At 37.9% G+C, this 19,956-nt stretch overlaps 1 protein-coding gene across 3 annotated transcripts in view; it reads left to right on the top strand.

The window, feature by feature from the left end:
* Positions 1-19,956, top strand: part of ankrd50 (ankyrin repeat domain 50) — a 78,387-nt gene that overhangs the window by 51,740 nt on the left and 6,691 nt on the right. For all 3 annotated transcript variants that reach the window (XM_043674086.1, XM_043674084.1, XM_043674085.1), the window contains exon 3: positions 1,909-2,138. In XM_043674086.1, the coding sequence (XP_043530021.1) occupies positions 1,909-2,138 (230 nt within the window). The remainder of the gene's footprint in view (positions 1-1,908; positions 2,139-19,956) is intronic.

The raw sequence follows: 19,956 nt of genomic DNA, 5'->3' as shown, positions 1-19,956 counted from the left end.
GAGTTGGCCAATTTTCCCATCATGCAATATTAAATATTCCCCACAATACCAAAGCTCTGCCCTATTTGATTAGGGAAGGATGTAAATGCATTGCAATGAGCATATTGTCTTATGAGGAAAGCTTGAAAAGAAGAGGCTTCTTTTACACTGAAGTACAGAAGAGTGAAGAGTGACTTTCTTTGAAATGTATAAGGTCATGAATGGACTTGGCAAGGTGGATTTCAAAGGCTGTTTTCAAAACAAGGTGACACTTTAAAAAAATAGTTGTTCTTTTAGGACAGATCAGATGTTTCTTTCTGAGAATTGTGTGACATTAGAACTCTGCCTCACAGCTAGAGGCAGGATAATTGAATATTTTTAAAAGAAAGGTAGATACCTTCTGTTAACCAATGGAATATTGAAGTATATAGGAATGCAGAATTTGGAACACAGATCAGCCATGATAAAGCATGCCCAAGGGACCAAAAGGCCTGCATCTTCTAATTCTTACATTCATATGTACATGGATTTTTTTAAAGTCACAAAAGGGAATAGGAAGAAGTTAGAAAATAAGCTGTAAAAAAAAAAATTAGGCAAAAATCTTGAAATAAATAAATGTAAAACTTCTATTAATATAATACTAAAGAAAATTGAGGTGGGGTCAAGTAACTAAAGGTGCAGAAGATAAATTTAAGAGTAATATTAAATGGTAGAAATGCTGAGTAATTGCTATACCTTGGTATTTACAAAGGAAACTAATAAGGGTTAGGCATTACGTAAGAAGAAAATACCAAAAAAGATATCAAAGCCTTTGAGATGGAAAGGAAGTAGATGGTTGATAAATTAGGCCAACTTCAAAGAGGATAAAATGAATTGGTTGCATCTGCACAGCCTAAGCAAGGGAATAGTGCCAGAAAACTGGCAAGAAGCTAAAGCTGTTTCTATGTTTGCGAAGATAAATGGAATAAATCTACAGAAATGTAAACTACTTAGCTCAGTATTGGTGGTGGAAATTATATTGGATATTATGTTAGGTATATGTTAAAATTTATATTACACTCAAAAGTGTAATAGGGAAACCTCTGGAGACTCAAAATATAACAATTCAATACAGTTGGTCAAGCATGTCTTTCCCTTTTGAAATCCATGCTGACTATTCTTTAAGGAAGCAGACCCTTGGTTAAAGCTCCACATCGTAGAGTCCTTATATTGATCAAGTCATCTAAAGTCAGGGGACAAGCAGGAAATGGATAACAAAGGAGCTACAAAAGGGAAAGCAAATCATAGATGTTAAAGGTAGTTACTGAGACTGGTTTAAAATGAGGTTTTCTATGTCGATTAGTATTGTAACCACTGATCATTATTTTTGTTACGTTTTTCATCTTTTGGAATGGCTTGCAAGTTTCAGTTCATAAATTCTGGGATTTACGTATTAATTTTAAGTGACATTCTTGAGATAACTTAAGGTTTTATTTAAAAATGGTGACATCTCATCTCAAACAATGTGTTAAAGGTGTGAAGTTAGACTCTGTCTGTCTATCCCAATCTTCAGTCAAACTGGTTTGATTTCCAAAGTAGGAATTTATAAAATGTTACATGGATTGACTGCATGCAGATTGTATGCTTTTTGAGCAAAATAGAATGTCTGCAAATACAATTTTGCAAATTCACCCCATAGACTTGTGTGTGCGCATGTATGAGAGAGAATGTGAGTGCGCGTGAGAGAAATGCGTACTTGCATGTATGCGAGAGTGTGGCGGCGTGTAAGTCTGGGGATGTTTATAAAAAGACAGTGAATATGCACCATATACCAAATGTTGCAATATCGACTGATTTAAATCAACTGCTCGTTTCCATAAAAGGTAAATATATTTTTAAAATTCTGTGAAATTCAAGTCCCATACCCTATGGTTCTGTTTTTTTTTTCAGGTGTGTACTCTTGCCATTGTTGGGAATAAAACCACCTTCACAGAATCTATTCATCGTCGTAGACTCTGTCGATGAAGGCTGCAATTATACGGAAGGAGAGCAAAGGCAAGCAGGTCTGTCACGGACTATAGCAGAGCTTCTAGCAAGTCATCATGAGTTCTTCCCACCTTGGTTGTTGCTTGTCTGCTCTTCTCGGAAACAAAGTAAAATGGTGACAAAAATGTTCACAGGTGAGCTACTTCCCCCATGTAACACTGCTTGTTACACACAATGCTAAAATTCTGTTTTTGCCCAGCAGCTTTGTATTTGTCTTTAGGTTTTCTTTTTTTGCACACGCTGAGTTTTCTTTTTAAAAAGACAGGGTCCTATAAACTGTGTTCTTTCACATTTTGTCAGGTGGATGGACTAGACATCATTCCTCAAAACTGATATTGTTGTTCTTTTCTGCAGTCTAGGTTCTCAGAGAGCAATGCTAAAGCAAACTCTTCACATTATGTTCCCACTTTTGAATTCTACATCTACAAACAGTTAGATCCACAGTGTTGGCAATTCCTATCTCATATTCGTAAGCCCACAAAGCTGATAATGTCCAGAATCCTGTGAGGTCACTTTATTTACATTGGTGAAATCCTACAAGTGAACTCAGAATCACATTGAAAAATAACTCTCCATGGGAATGAGTATATGCTTTCGATGAGGGAACCCAAATTTATAACATCCTACCTTTTACTATAACCGCTTGAAATACAAAGAAATCGGTACAAATGATTGAAATTTAGATTTAACTTGTTTGAGTGTCAAAATCAAATCCAAATATTTATTGCAATTCTTGGATGTAACCCAGATGCACCTTAGTTTATGTTATCTGAATCTATTCTTTACAATGATTGGCCTTGTAGATGTTCTTATTGTTATATCAAATTGCTCAGTATAATAAAATTTTGCAGTAAATCCCAGGCACTCTATGAGGAAATATTGACTTCAGTGTCAACTCCAGATGAAGAGATCCTTTCTAGGAAAGCATATTTAGCATATGGACATATTCAGCTAATTTTTTCAAGTTGCTGCCAAGACAAGGCAGAACCTATTCAGTCAAGAAGACACTCTGCATAATTTTTACATGCAGGCAGGACAGAAAATAATGAGAAGCCTCTTGGTACCCTTTTGCCTCAGTCTAGGATTTGAAAAGAAGTGTTTGTCATTAAAAATATTTACACAATGGAGTCCATGGTTAACTATCAGCTGAGTTTGTGCCTGAAGTTAATAGTCTGTTGCAGTGGTAGAAATAATTTGGTATGCAATGATGGTGACTAGGTGAGCGGTTGCATCTGCCTTTTTTAAATGTGGAATGCAGTTACTGAATCTTTGCTTACCATATTTTCCAGTTTCATTGTTGTGGCATCTTTGGAGATTTCAGGATAAAAATTGCCATTAGGAAAAGTCTACAGTGAATGCCATTGCTTCACACCTGACCACAAAATCTGGGTCAATATCTATAGCTATTCAAACTTGTATTTTCCAATATACTACAAGTAGTATGTTCAGTATGGGAATCTGTTCAGCTCAGTTGGCTGGATTGTTGGTTTGCAGGACAGTGTGGTACCAATAGTATGGGTTCAATTCCCATCACCAGTTTGAGGTTACCATGAAGGACTCTCCTTCTCAACCTCTTCCCTTACCAGAGGTCTGGTGACCCTCAGATTAAATCACCACCAGTTGCTGATCTCTAATAAGAAAGCAGTCCCTATGGTCTGGCCTGGTAAGACTATGGTGACACAACAACAACAACAAATACTCAGTGCAGTATAAGTCTCATTGCAAAACTATAATGGTATCATTCTGTAGGCTATGACTGTAATTGTGCATGTGTATATTTTCAAAAGTATTTTGAAACAAATCAAAGCTGAACTTTGAGAGCATTTTCCTGTCAAAAGCTACCTTAAAAATGCTTTCCTGATGTGAAGGTAAAATTTTGGAGAGACAATGTGATCATGTCAGTTCACATTGTTCAGTATAAACTGTGTCTATAGGAAAGTAGAGCTGAGGAGCAGGAATATGCCATTTGGCCCTTCACACCTTTTTGCTATTTGGCAAGGTCAGGATGATCTGGTTATGGTCTCAACTCCACTTCTCTCACTGTATATGATTTTTTTGTAAACTATGACTTGAACAAAAACTATTTGATTTCTTTTAGTACCACTGAGCTTCCTCAATTACAGTGATTTAATTTTTGCTTCATCAAGATCAATACCATGTCCATATTCACTAGTGTTCATGAGTCTCGTAATGCATGTTACCAAATTTATATGCAGATATATATGTTATGCTGATTTTGGGCATCTTGATTTTGTTTCTGTTCACCAGATAGTTTTGATGAGACGCAAACATGTATTGTAAATGCTAAAATAACAGAGTACTTATGATATGATTTGCAGAGTTGAAAACCCAGTTTGTTGTAAGAGCTGACCCTGTCTGAAAACTTGATTGTATCAGTGTTATCCTCATTTTACTTGACTAAGCTGCCTGAAGTGTAATGGATTAAAATTCGCCATCTTGCTGGCTTAACCGCCATCCTCTTTAATACAACCCTTGCAAACCTTGTTTACGAGCAAGATTGATTGCTTACATTAACACAGGCTGTTCTGTCTCTTTAATATATGGGCATGCTATTATAATAGTGGTCTCCAACAGTAATAACCAAAAGATTATATCACCATTTTGCTTTGTGATTATGCTGTCTTGTGGAAAAGTGACATAGCTCCAGCTGAACATACTTTGCTTTGATTTATGTTGGCATTTATGTGGAAATATTGTGACTGTTATTCATAAAATTTGCAAATTTTGGCAGAAGGTACTACTATGAGATAGGTGAAAGTGCAGTGTAAACAGTCAGGGTTTCAGATTGAGCATCTACTGGTCACTCCTTATCCATGCAGCACCTTGTAACAAAACATCAGTTCAGAAAATAATAATTGAGCCGTTGCCTTGTTCTTTATTAATTTCTGGAAGCATGTGCAATGGCTTCATTCATCCAGCCTGTACATGGATATTTTGTCATCTAGATTGAAAGGCAGTTGGACATGTGCAGATCATATTGCAGCTGATAGAATTGAATAGAGCATAGTACTATGAAATACTAACATAAAACCACATGCCTCTTATCGTTGGAAGGTTAATTAGTTGAACTCGTGGAATTTATTCAGAGTGTGTTTATTGTCTCAATACCCATTTGGCTCTGCTCCAGTTCTTACAGTTCCAACAGTTAGCTTAGAATGAGGTTCAGCCACCTTGGACACTTGGGTGCCTATCTTTCTGATGTGGTTTGGATGTTTGTCTCTGTGGAGGCGTTAAAAATTAAATTTACATGAGCAGTTCATATTGTAACCAGCCCTCTGTATCCAGGTTGCTGAGGTATGCAGCTTGTTTGTGACCAGTGGCATCTAACAGAAATAATTAAACTTGGATTTTTTTTTCCCTGTTGTGTTATTTAACAATTTTCATAGTTGTTACCATCTGAAGATGCTGTAACACTTCAGTTACAGCACTGAAGAGTTTGTTTCTTCTTCCATATAGTTATGATTGTGATTGAGGGGGCAAAAAATACCTTCTATTCCCTGATATCTCGGGTAGGTAAAGAAAGTACACTTATGAGATCTGCTTACTGCTGTTTTAACTGAGGCATAATTGTTTTTTATTGTCTTAATGTTTTATATAAAAGATTTTCTTTTTACAAAAAGCTGCATTTTAAAGCTGGGAAGAAGAGAAAATACGTAGCATACCAAATGTCTCATCAGAAGATCATACTGGCTTTTGTTATCAGTCTACACGTTATAAGAAATCATGTTAATTACTTGATTTCTAAGTTTAACTAGATTAAAACTCTGGTGTAAGCCTGTTGATAAGAAAGCAAATGTGCTGTCTAATGCTTATTACCCAGCTTTATGAAGCAAAATCTCAATGAAATGAGATGACAGCACAAACAGGTCTGTGCTGCTTAGCACACAATTGAGATACTGCTTTTAATCGTTAAATTATTTCTACCTGCTGAGGATATCATATACCTCCACAACACACATCCTGTAGCCTACCACTATAAATTCATTTTTGGACAAAACTAAATCTCTTGACAATCTGGATGACTTTTTTTCCCATTTTAAAAGCTGCTTCAATGGTTAACTATACTTTGCTTTGAAACATTGTCTGCATTTTCTTCGCACTTCCTGCTCAGTCCCACAATCTAACTTGTCTCCTCAACGCTGCCAACACCAGACCTGTTCAAGCGTATGATGCTGCTGTGCATGGGCTGGGTGGGATCCCAGGGCATGCCAAGAATTGGAGTTCCCAACCTCTAACAACAGCACACAAAAGCACTCCATAGTGTTCTGTCACCCCTCCTCCCCCCCCCCCCCTCTCCCCATCACCCCACACCCAAACTAGGTAAGATTGTATTTCTTCACAATATCTGGAAACATTGCATTGATGATTTTTGATTTCTTCCTGGGCATTTATCATTGCATCTCTGTAAACTAAATTATGTTGCTATACAATATGTATTTTAATTATTCTAAATTTTTCTTTAAAATCTTACTTTGGACATCAGAAATGTCATTTACCAAACCAAAATAGTGTACAAATCTTTTTCTATGAAATGTTCTGATTGTTTTGTGAGGAAACTACCTAGGTTCTGAAACCTTTCATAGAATGGTTACAGCACAGAAAAAGACTGTTAAGCTCTGTTGACAGCTCTCTGCAGCAGGAACTTAATCGCCAGTGCTCTCCATTTTCCTGTAGCTCTGCAAACCGTTTTACCCTTCAGTTAATCATGCAATTTTATTTTTAGGTGATGATCGAACCTGTTTCTATCAATCCTAACCACTCACTGTGTAAACATTTTGTTTCCTCATGTTGCTTCTTTTGGCAATCTGGTTTTCCATTCTTCCTGTCTGCTCTCCCTATTCACTTTGTTCAGAATCCTCATGAATTTGTATAGCACAATCACATTTCTCCTTGCTCTCCCTTCCTGAAGATAAACAGCTCCAGATTTTCCAATGTAGCCACATAATAGAGTTAGTCATACTTAAAAACATTCTTGTAAATATTTTTGGTGCCATCTCTAATGTTGTTCACATCCTCCTTTCAGTGCTGTGTGTAGTTTCTGAGACCAGTGCAGCAGATAATTGCTTCATATCTTCAACTGCTGTTTGTCCACCCATTCCACCAGCCAGTCTGTCTGTTTTTTTTTTGAAGCTTTGAACAGGATTCTCACTCATGGTTTTTAGGCATGCTTCTATTTACTAGATTTATCAAGTTGTAAGCTTATGGCCTCACTAGCTGCTCAGCAATCAGCTGTTTTATCTGTGCTGTGATCAGTTATATCAAGAGATTAATGGAACTCTTGGTATCTAAAACTCTGATCAATTTTATGTTACTATCCTCTTTATTTCGTTTTAATTCAGTATCCAAGATTTGGTTGGTAGATAGAGCATTGATTTTGAATCTTCGATTAACAGATCAACTTTAGTTTTTATACTGATTAATTCAGCCTCACTTGTAATCTAAATTAATTAAATATAGTTAAGAGTTTACCAATATTCTCACCCAACCCTGTTCTGTTGTTTCTTTGCAGTCTCTCTTGATTGTGATGTTATTCTGATTCTACTTTTTAATTTTTCCTGCCTTAGTTTTAGGTCCTGCTCCTTTATATCTGGCTTGCAATATTCTGGAATGTTTTTTGAATTTCTGCTGTGCTGTCTCCCACTCCTTTATATCCAGTCTACAATCTTTAAATGACGAAACTGTGAGTGTGGATGGTCAAGAGAAGTGCACTCTTTACTAAAATAACCATAAGTGAGCCTTAAAGATGATAACATGATCAAGATGACTATCTGATCAAAAACCAAACTGCCTGTTGAGGTTCATGCTGCAATGTTGTGATATCTCAGTAAGAAACCATTATCCCATTCAAATAGAAAAGAAAACTGATGAAGGAGAATTATAATCTGGAGCTTCTCCAACAGCTTAGTGAGTAAATGCTCCCATCTGGTTGTAATGATTTATCTACCAAAAGGATTCCATGTGTGACTATTGACTGCGCTGGGGTATCTTTCCCTCGGGTGATATGAGGGGTATTAAAATTTGGCCACTATTTCTAACCCTTTCCTCTTGAGAAATGTTAGCCACTATTTCTAACTCTTATTATCATCAAGTAATCTCTATTAGGGAGTTTGTAAGTATGGATATCTGATCTGGGTATGATTGAACTAAACAATACCAATTTCTCTCTCCCATCTATAGAAAGAAAGTAAAGAAAAAATTGCATTTATGTAGTGACTCTTATAATTTCAGAACTTCACAGAATGCTTTACAGCCAGTAAAGAACTTTTCAAATATAATCCCTACCCTAATGTTTCAAAAGTGACAATATGTTGTGCACAGCTACAGCCTACCCATGGCAATGTGACATTGAGACTATAATCTATTTTTGTGGTATTAATTGTAGAATAAATATTTCAGGACATCAGAAATCACTCCCTTCTTACGATAAAGTCATGGAATCTTTTCCCATCCACCTGAGACATTGCATCAACACTTCAATTTAACATTTCATCTGAAATACAGCACCTTCAGTAATGCAGCAGTCCCTCTGTTTTTCATTGGAGTGTTAGCTTTTATTTGTGTGCTTAAAGACATGCAAAGTAACTCAGTGTGAAAAATAGAACTTGAGCTGGAAACCCCCCCCCCCCCCCAACAATCCCCCAGATCAAATAGCCAATCACTGTGAATATTCGAGGTTTAAGTCTGAAAATTACTTACAAATACTGGCAGCATTTGTAGTCTTGTTTTGCAGCATGAATCACCACTTCAACAATTAAAAGAAAAACATTGTCAAGGAGAATGTAATCATGTTGCATTAACAGGCTGAGATAAAATCAGTTTGCTATGTTTCAACTTGTTGAATAGTGCTTCTGCAGAAAAAGACTACGTTTTTAGTTTGTAGCCAAGAGCATCTCAGTATTGAGTTTTGAACTTATTACATTTCATTCCATGTGTCTTTCCTCTCCTTGTTGCCCCACAATAGTTTAATCAAACTATCTGATTTTATAACTTTGAGGTGGTACTGATAGAAGCTTCAATTTTGTAATTGGATTTATTTGTTATTTGGAGTATATAAGGGACTGGTTTTCTTGCGAGTTATGTGCACTGCCCTGGAGTATTGAGAGACTGGGAACACTCCTTTGATAACCAATAGCCTCAAAGGGAAACCAGGAAATGCATTTGAGTGATTGTTTATGGAAAAAGAGGAAATTAATAAATCAAGCAGTTCAGTCCACAATTTCCTTTTGAGTATAAAAGTGATGTGTTTTTGAAAAAAATCTGAACAATGATGCAGAAGGCAAAGTTACAGGGTAGCAGACCTGTAAGTTATGACTATGACATGCAATATGCAGAAAACTATGAGAACTCAATTACAATGAATTGAGGTCTACTAAAATTGCTACCCCAAGGCTGCTTCAACAACATGCTACCCCTCTTTCCTGGAAACAAAATACAGCAGGCCAGAATGACATTCATAGAGACTGGTTTGTAGAGTCAGGAAATTGCCCAAATTCTATCTCCTTCATGAAACCCTACTCTGAATGAAAATTACCAGTGATGTTTTTGACTATTACAATTTGGAAATTCAGAGTTTTCTGCCTGTGACTTTACCAAAGTTAATTGCACAGGTGTGCACATTGTTTGTAGGCAAGGATGATTCTTTTAAAATATTGAGTAGAGTTCAATCCAGATGTTAGGAAGGCTCTTCCACTCGTTAGAGAGCTCATGATATCATGTGCTAGCAGAAGCAATACTGGTTGTGTCAGGCTGTCATGGCAGGATGAGACCTTAAGTGAGCAGTAATTGCTAATTTAAGTGCCTGAATTTATGATGGTATAGGACAGCTGCCTACAAACTTTCTTGCCCCAGACTTGTGTAGGGCAGAGACAGGAAGTGGCAGGTTCCCCACCTTTGCAGCCTTCCACCTACAGATGAAAATGCATTTCTATTGAACTGCAATTAAATGCAGTTAATTGATTGTTGGGCTTTTGTGTTTAACTTTATAGTAAAGTATATTGTACTTTTGCATCCTGAGGCTTCTCTTTGCTTAATTATGTGACAAGCAGCCATGCCGTTGAAATTTAGTAGAAACATGTACTTCTTAGTTTATGCAAGTGCAAAAATATATGTTTGGAAAGCAACAAATTCAGTTTACAAATTTTTCAGTGATGGAACGAAGTCCCTCTGCCATGGCCAGAAGTAGGTTTCGGGGAATGACCTTGTTTGGGGAATGACCGAAAATAGAGCCATACACTACAGGGTGTAGCTAATCCAAGTACTACTACTGGAAGTTGTATTCTCCTAATCAAGATGACATGTTCCCAAAAGCCAGTGCATAATCACAGAGCTGCCTGCTCAGCATCATCAGGAGCAGTGGTTATTACTTAAGCTGCATCTGAAGGACAAGGGTGCATCAATAAATGTGCATCCTCAAACATAAATTGGGCTTGAGAGTTGGCGTTAGTCAAACAAGAGCCCATTAAGTGGGAGACTGGGAGGGTCACTATGGATGAATGGTGCTGATGCCACGGGGCAGCCATTGCAGGTGAGGAGCAATTATGTGCACCAAAGAATGCTCTTCGGAGGGTTGGTGCAGGCTCAATGGGACAAATAGCTTCTGTGTGCTCTGTAGGAAGTCTATGATTCTAAGCAGGTTGGCCATCCTTCTTGGTGCAGAGGGCTATTGAATGTGATGATGAACATGCCTGTGAAGCCCCCAGTGTCTCAGCTAAAGAGATCACAAGGAGGTCGACTAACAGTTCGAGCTCTATATTGAAAGAATTTCTGTATTTAGCAAGGCCAGATTTTGTAGAGTTTAATCTTGTAAGAATTTGATGTATGCTTCAAAGTAATTTAGTGGATCATTCTTACATAAAATTTTTGATTATTAAGTTACTTCTCATATTGTGATAAAGCCCAGCTAATGTGGAAAGCATTTTCGATCAACATAGAGTTTGAGGCAGGATACGTGAAAGAAAGATTTGTTCTACATAGTCTGTGATCATGTGAATTTTGTAAGAGATTTGACCAAAGTTTAAAAAATGGCAAGGAATTACTGCTTGAGTCTGCAAGAGCATGCTTTGAAACACATTTGGAGCATCACAGACAGCCAAGAGTGAAGGAGAAATCCTGAAATAAATTACCAATCAAAGAAATTGTATAATTTCACTCAGTGAAAGAAATTAATTTCAGACAATATGAATGCATTGGTTACGTCTGTAGACCATCTTATAAAAAGGCTGAGCATTACTGGCAAATTAATATTGACTGCTCATTTGAACTCGAAGGGGTTAGATAAGTTAGAGTGAGGGCTATGCGACAAAGCTCAAGAATTGAGAAAATAACTGTATATTTATTTTAAGTTAATAAAACCCAAGAACTGCTGGAAAGCTGAAACAATAATCACTTCAGTACATTTGAGTATAGGAATTGGGAGATCATGTTGTGGTTGTACAGGGCATTGTACAATTGCTACATTCAGTTCTGGTCTCCATGCTATAGGAAGGATATTGTGAAACCTGAAAGGCCCCTTAAAGGATTTACAAGCATGTTGCCACAGTTGGAGGGTTGGAGCTACAGGTAGAAGCTGAATAGACTGGGGCTATTTTCCCTGGAGTGTTAGAGGCTGAGGGGTGACCTTACAGAGTTTTTAAACATGAAGGGCATGAATAGGATAAATAGACAAGGTCTTTTCCCCAGGGTGGGCGAGTCCAAAACTAGAGGGGAAAGATATGAGGGCCCTAAGGGGCAACTTTTTCATGCAAAGGGTGGTGAGTGTATGGATTGAGCTGCCAGAGGAAGTGGTGGAGGCTGGTACAATTGCAACTTTTAAAGGCATCTGAATAGGTATATGAATAGGAAGGGTTTCGAGAGATATGGGCCAAATGCTGGCAAATGGGACTAGATTTAGATAGGATATCTGGTTGGCAAGGACAAGTTGGACCGAAGGGTTTGTTTCCATGCTGTATATCTCTATTTATATAAATGCTTTGGGTGTGAACATAGGAGGTATGGTTAGTAAGTTTGCAAATGACACCAAAATGAGAGGTGTAGTGGACAGCAAAGACGGTTGCCTCAGAGCACAACAGGACCTTGATCAGATGGGCCGAAGAGTGGCAGATGGAGTTTAATTTAGATAAAAGTGAGGTGCTGCATTTTGGAAAGGCAAATCAGGGCAGGACTTAACACTTAATGGTAAGGTCCTGGGGAGTACTGTTGAACAAAGAGACCTTGGAATGCAGGTTCGTTGTTCCTTTAAAGTGGAGTCGCAGGTAGATAGGATGGTAAAGAAGGTGTTTGGTATCCTTGCCTTTATTGGCCAGTGCATTGAGTATAGGAGTCAGGAAGTCATGCTGTGGCTGTACAGGACATTGGTTAAGCCAATACTGGAATACTGCATGCAATTCTTGTCTCCCTGCTATAGGAAAGATGTTGTGAAATTTGAAAGGGCTCAAAAAAGATTTACAAGGATGATGCCAGGATTGGAGGGTTTGAGCTATAGGGAGAGGCTGAATAGTCTGGAGCATTAGAGGCGAAGGGGTGACCTTATAGAGGTTTATAAAATCATGAGGGGCATGGATAGGATAAATAATAAGGTCTTTTCCCTGGAGTGGTGGAGTCCAAAACTACAGAGCATTGGTTTAAGGTGAGAGGGGAAAGATATAAATGGGCCCTAAGGGGTTGCTTTCTCATGTAGAGCATGGTGCATGTATGGAATGAGCTGCCAGTGAAGTGGTGGAGGCTGGTACAATTATAACATTTAAAACTCATTTGTATGGGTATGAGTAAGGGGAGGGATTTAGAAGGACATGGGTCAAATGCTGGCCAGTGATGCTAGGTTTATTTAGGATATCTGGTTGGTATGGACAAATTGGTCCAAGCTGTACATCTCTGTGACTTCGACTGTAATAAACAGAAATTGATGGAAATCTCAGCACATCTGGTGGCATCTGTGGAGAAAAAGCAGACTTAATATTTTGGGTCTGGTGACTCTTCATCAGAATTAGCAGTAGCAAGCAAAAGGTGGTATGTATGCTGAAGACAGAGGGTGTAGGATGTAAATAAGTCATAGGATAGATGGAGATGGAGCCCAGAGGGGGAGAGACACATATGGGCAAACAAAGGGATGAAAGTTGCTAAGCCAGGGAAGGAGTAAAGCTGGTAATGGAGACCATTAGGTGAAAATAAGTCAGCAATGCTGAAAGTAACCCATATAATAACAAGGCCTGGTGTGTGGCGGTAGGTAAAAGCAATGGAGGAAGGTGTTCAAGCCCTAAAATTATTGAACTCTACATTGAGCCCTGATTGCGGCAGGGTCCCCATGCGGAAAATGAGATGCTTTTCTTCTAACCTGCGCTAAAGTTATGCTGGAGCATCGCAGCAAGCTCAAGACACATATTGGCCAAGGAACATGGTGTTCTGTTGAAGTGGCAGGTAACTGAAAGCTCTGTGGACAGAATGTAGGTGATCCATAAAACAATCGCTGAGTCTGCGTTTCATCTCCCCAGTGTAAAAGAGACCATATTGTGAGTAGCGAACATAGTAGACTAGATTGAAGTATAGGTAATTTGCGACTTCACCTGGAAGTAATCTTGAATAGTGAGGAGAGAGAAGATTAATTGGTGAGTGTTGCACCTCTGTTGTATGGGAAGGTGCAATGGTGGTGTGGGAGAGCAACAGAGGGGTGGACCAGAGTGCCCTGAAGGAGAAGGGAATATGTCTCCAATGGAGGGATCACGCTAAAGGTGGAGGAAATGGTGGCTTATGATCCTTTGAATGGGAATGCTGCTAGGTGGAATGTGACAACCAGCAGAACTCTGCTTTGTCTCCACAGATGAGTTTTTCCAGCAATTTTATTTTCTTATTTGGTAAATGTTATGTTAAATGTAATACAATGAGGGGATCAAGCTAAATAAGCGACCTTCATGACAATTATCATCTGACTTAATTTCACATTGGATCGAAATGTCATAACCCAAGAAGTGAATCCCGAGAAGAGTATAAGGGCTGTAGGAGTAAACTCAAGATGGAAATCAGAAGCACAAGGGGACAAAGCGATAGCTTTGATAAATAGGGTTAAGGAGAATCCAAAGGGATTCTACAAATACATTAAGCACAAAAGAGTAAGTAAGGAGAGAGTAGGGCTCCCTAAAGATCATTAAGGTCTCCTATTTCTGAAACCGCAGGAATTGGGTGAGATACTAAATGATTATTTCACATTGGTATTTACTGTGGAGAAGGATATGGAAGCTAGAGAAATTGGAGAAATAAATAGTGATACCTTGAAAAATGTCCATATTGCAGAGGAGGTGGTGCTGGCATTCTAAAACACACAAAGGTGGATAAATCCCCAGGACCTCATCAGGTGTATCCTAAACTCCGTGAGAAGCTAGGGAAGTCTTTGCTGGGCCCCTTGCTGAGATATTTGTGTCATCGATTGCCATGTTCAGGTGCTAGAAGACTGGAGGGTGGCTAATGTGGGGGGGGGAGAGAGGAGCGGGGGGAGGCCCTGGTTTGTGTAACGTTTGGTAATCCGTAGAAACTGGGTGTGTTAAATCCTTCAGATTTCATTCTTTGGAGGTTTGTCTCGTTAATTTCACTCTCTTGTGGCATTTCTTCAGTCATGCTGTAATATGGTTTTCTACCTGTGGAGTCTGGTCCATCGCCACCTGTTGGTAGGTGTTGGTATCTGCAAGTAGTGTGTTTGCTTTTTCAATGTACTCTGTTCTGTTCAGGATGATGGTCATCAGCCCTTTGCCTGCAGTGCATAGTTAGTTTAAAATAGTATAAGAAGCACCACCTGTATTAAGTACCTAGTAAATATTCATATATTATTGATCCTTTGTCTTTTGTCTTGCATGTATCTCATAAGCAAGAAGCATTTAAATATATAGTCAACTTGAATTTTGCTGAGGAAAAAAAGACATTTTTATCAAAGTTTTTTTGTCTTGCATTCGTTAGGACCTTTTATAAGAAAACCAATTTAAGAGGTACAAACAGCATTTATCCTATATATAAGCGAAGAGTGCTGATTGGTTAGCAAGTGGACTTCAGTTGGTTGAGACATTGCCATTGAGAATGTATAAATTGATTATTGATAGTTAATTGCCATGGAAGGATTTGAAAGTAAGGTACAGAGAGAAAACAAAGATCAGAAATTTAAAATCAAGCCATTGCAGGACCAGAACCAATGCAGATCAACAAGTGCAAGAGTATAGCTGGATAAGACAGGTGCACGTAAAACATGAACAGCAAAGTTATCAATATTCCTGTGTTTACCAAAAACTGGGATATGGGAGACCAAACTAAGATTGCATTTAAATAGTTAAATATGGAGGTTCAAAAAGAAAATCTTGCATGAATGTTTCAGCAGATGAGCTAAGAAAGGAGCAGAATTATGAGGTGTTTCAGACGTGGGAATAGATAATCTTAATGATGCAAATAAGTGACCAGTAGTTCATTTCACTGTCAAATATATTACTAAGATAGCAGGCAGTTTAGTTTAGGATCGTCGTTGTGAGAGATGGAGCCAGCGGCTTGGGATGGAGTTTTGACTGAGCACTGAAGACAATAGCCTCAGTCTTGGGTCCAAGGTTAAAGGTTTGGCAACAGGTAGAGAAGGCATTGCCGGAGATATTTGGCTATGATCATACAGATGAGATTGGAATCAGGCAAGTGCACTCTCACCCAGTTGGATGACAGCAGAGGAGGCAGGTAAAGGATGAGAACAGTGTTTACTTTTATCACAAAAGACATTCTTTGTGAATGTGATCTTGATAAGACCTTTTTTTTAGTACTATGTCAGGAATGAAAATACAATTGAAATTGGAAAATGGAATTCTGGGAGACATGGTCTTACATTTGGGAGGACAAAAACTCTTTCAAGAACTTGATAAAGAAATGGGAGATTGTAGATGGGCAACCGTGACATATTCCATAATTTTCTTTTTGAAGAGAGTTGATGGCAGATTTAACTGAGAGAATACACCTGAAGAGAGAGAACTTTTAATATCAACTGACCTGAGGCCCAGAAGGAGAAGTTGGGTGATCAGATTGTGGGAATATGGTCAAGGGAACTGGATGATCTGTATTCAGAGAGGCTTGAGGGGAGATAGAAGTGAGATGAGTGAAAAGTACAAAGTTCGTTGTGGTATAGGGGAACTTTAAAGGAAATTTGTTTTGGTGCATTAGTGGAAATGACAGAAATGATATGGACAGCTAATTATGCATTAATGAGCTCCTCAAATATTTTGGGAGGACAAAGGAGGGAACATGGGGCGGGAGAGGCTTAAGAAGTCATCTTTTTCCAGTACAGTCCAGAAGGTGGGTTACCTTTCAGTTTTACAGGATGATCCTGGAATAGTGAGTAGTTTTACCAGGGTCCAAAAGGTGCTTTTAGTGGTCCTGCAACATCTAGCAACGAATTGTTAAACAGTCATCTGCCATACCCTGGGCCAAGGTATAATTGGTCAAGGAACTAATTCTCCTTTATTTGTGATTTTATTCATTATCTATCGATTAGTAGTACAAATCATTATTTCATTCACAACTTGTCTCCTTGATAAGAACGAGAACTAGGAGCAGGAGTGTGCAATTCAGCCTCTCGAACTTGCTCCGCCATTTAACACAATCATGGCTGATTTCATCTCTGCCTCAACTCCACTTCTCTGCCCACTCCCAATAACCTTTTAACCTATTACTTGTTAAAAATCTTCTATCTCCTCCTCAATTTTATTCATTGTCCCAGCATCCACACTGGTGAACTACACAAATTTGTGAACCTTTGAGAGAAGTACTTCCTCCTTATAACTGTTCTAAATTTGCCAACACTTAGCCCAGTTAGTATGACCTATCATGCTAAATTGCCAGACAAGGGGAAACATATACACTTTGTCTAGTTTGCCAATCCTCCTTAGCATCCTATGTACTTCAATTAGATCTCTCACCCTTCTGAACTCTAGCGAGTATAAGCCTAAACTACTCATTATCTCTAGAACAGGAGGATGTTAAAGCCAGCAGAATGGAAGGCCCAACTCCTTTCTCTGGGATATTGACCTAATCCATCAATGAATTTTAGTCCTCCAGTTCATCCAGATATCATTCATACCCACTCACATCTATATCCACAATGGGAGTCACTCATGAACCCTGTAACAACACTTGTCTTTGAATTGATCATGTAATTGTCAAAAAAATAACAAGCATCCCTCAAACCTCTCCCTTGAAAATGCTGTTAAATAATAATGAAACCATCAAAGCAGACAATTGAAAGCCACTTTGTACAGACACTGTTCTCTCATAAAACTATCGATCAAACTTCCCAGTGCACCTGTGTTGACAACAGTCCCACATGCCCCATGAGTTGAATCCGTAGTGGGGCTTGGAACTCAGCTAAGTATTCTGGAGATTTTGTTGCACAACTGTAAAAACAAATGTAATAGGAGTGGGTAAACTCAAGCAAGATAGAACTGCATAGAAGCATTTATTTTAACCCAGTTGGTTTTTGTCTTTTTATGTTTCACATGAATCTCGTCTCTCACTATTAATTTTTCCTCTTTGTGCAATAAATATCCCTTGAATACAGCATTTTCTGCTTCAACTATCCAATATGGGTCAAGTTCGATATTCTCATCACTATGTAAACAAATAATTAATCAGGATATTTGATCTCATTGTCCTAGATAACCCACACTAAACTTTTAGACTCATACATCAGTAAAGATCACTGAGTGCTTGAAACTGGAGCTGTAGAACTGAACCTAAAGTAAAACTGATTTTAATAAGAAAAAAATAACATGTTTTGAAAGTGGTAAATTAATTCTTTAATATACAAACTAGTGATGTGTGGTTTATCTTTAGAGGAGTTAGGAAGAAGTTTCAAAGAGAGCAAAAGAAGAAAGGAACACATCATGAAAAGTGTCTAATGAGTAGTTCCCATTCATCTTGACCGTACAAATGAGCCATTCAGACTTTGAATTTACAATAGAAACCATCTTCTCGAAAAGACAATTATGTTAATCCCAGAGGTAGTCATTATAGATGACTTTCACTGTGTATTGATAATTAAATATGTTCCTATCAATGGCCGAAACTTGCAGTTTGGGACCACCAGAGTCTCCTTTGTGCTTTCCTCTGCTAATGTAATTTGCATGTTTGACCTTGCCTGATTAAATAATGTTTGAAACAAAAGTTTTTCCTGGAAAGTGCAGAATCAGATAATTATTGTCCCTTTTGCTACCTCCACCTAAATGTGGACACTTATCAAATCTAAACCACCAATAGGAATATTTGCTCACTCTTAATCACAGTGGGGAAAAAGAAGTGTATGTGAGATTACCGTAATAGTTTATTCTATTTATAAGTGTCAGAGAATACAAAGCTCCATCACATACAACATAGGTTTAGTGCTGACACAACTAATGCAATGTTGTGTTTTCCTTACTTTACGTGACAGTATACTGTGTTGCTTTAGACAATTTATTGGTACTGATTATTCAACAATGTAACTTCCATGAGAGAGCACATTTACTGTGGGCAGACTCTTCAAGGCATAATTGCTATGGGGAGCTTTTCTTTTACATTTTTTGAATTATGTTCAGCTACTTTCTTTGTTTTGCTGTGCTCCTCAACGTTGATCAGGGACTGATTGGAGAATACTTTATTGTTAATAATCACTGCAAATAGCTAAAGCCACTTTGCAGTCTGTTCTAAAGCTAACGTTTAACTGGTAAGGAAGTAATTGGTTCCATAACACTGAGACAATTTATTCTTAAAGAAAGGGAAGTCGTGGCAGTGTGATAAATGTCACATTACCGTTTGTATACTTAGAATGCTGAACCCAGACATTAATGTGAAGAATCTTTTGTTGCTTGTTCATGACTCCCATGATCTTAAGACTGCCATTGCGTTGGATAATAAAATCCTTCTATAATAACAAGGCATAGCAAAATGTCTTGACTCATGAGTCAATATCCATATAGATTTGGACAAAATCTTAAATTCAATTTTTGTGAAATATTTCAAGCTATCAAACTTTTGTCTGACTTTACCATACAAGTCAAAACCGCAGCTTTTTGGCACCTAGCTATATTTCTCAAAATCAGTGCTGTACAGTCGGTAAATTCAAATTGTGCAGCGGTTTTAAGTGGAATCTCGTGTACACGTTTTTAGCCAGCAGAGAAATCAAATATGGTATGCTTGTTCTGAAGCTGAGGTCTAAGGAGTCAAATAGGGTATTGCAATGTCAATGATAAACTTTTGACTTTGTTTCCTTTGGAAAGTGAAAATGCAATCCTTCATAATTGTTCACATTTAGCCATATCCAATCTGAGAATTTTCATCATTGTATGACGGTGAAAGAGGATGATTGTTAAAAAAAAAAACCAAAGGGCTGGAAAATCTTAGCAGGTCTGGCAACATCTGTAAAAAGAGAAAGAGTTAATATTTTGATAGCGGGCAATCCCGAAAAAGAAATCGGATGAATCAAAATGTGAACTCTTTTTCTGTCTCTACAAAATTTCAAACCTGCTGAGTTTTTCCAGAATTTTTTTTTGTATTTCAAATTTCCAGCATCAGCTGCAGTATTTACTTTTATATTTATTTAAGGTGATTCCAAAATCAAGAAGGAGGATTCATGGAGCTGTACCCAGGCTGAGTCACTGCTGTTAGAAAACAGTATATTGGTCATATTTTAAAATTGTTGGAATATTCATAATATTACATTTAAAAATGCTTTGGAAAACAAATTTGTCAGTTGATGATATGGATATTTTAATTGTCAAAAGTGCCTTCATTTGCCAAGAATACCAATTATGTCCCTAAGCTGGATACATTTTTAGTATTAAGTCACATGGCATTAAGTCTAAAAAAAACTGGAGCTGACACTACAGGTAGAAATACTAAGTGTGTGTGTGTGTGCGTGTATGCAAAGAAACCGGTGGATGTTTTTTGAAA

Source organism: Chiloscyllium plagiosum, chromosome 32, assembly GCF_004010195.1.
Source record: "Chiloscyllium plagiosum isolate BGI_BamShark_2017 chromosome 32, ASM401019v2, whole genome shotgun sequence".
Taxonomy (NCBI): Eukaryota; Metazoa; Chordata; class Chondrichthyes; order Orectolobiformes; family Hemiscylliidae; genus Chiloscyllium; species Chiloscyllium plagiosum.
Note: the sequence above shows the minus strand (reverse complement) of the source record. Positions and strands in the feature narration are given on the sequence as shown.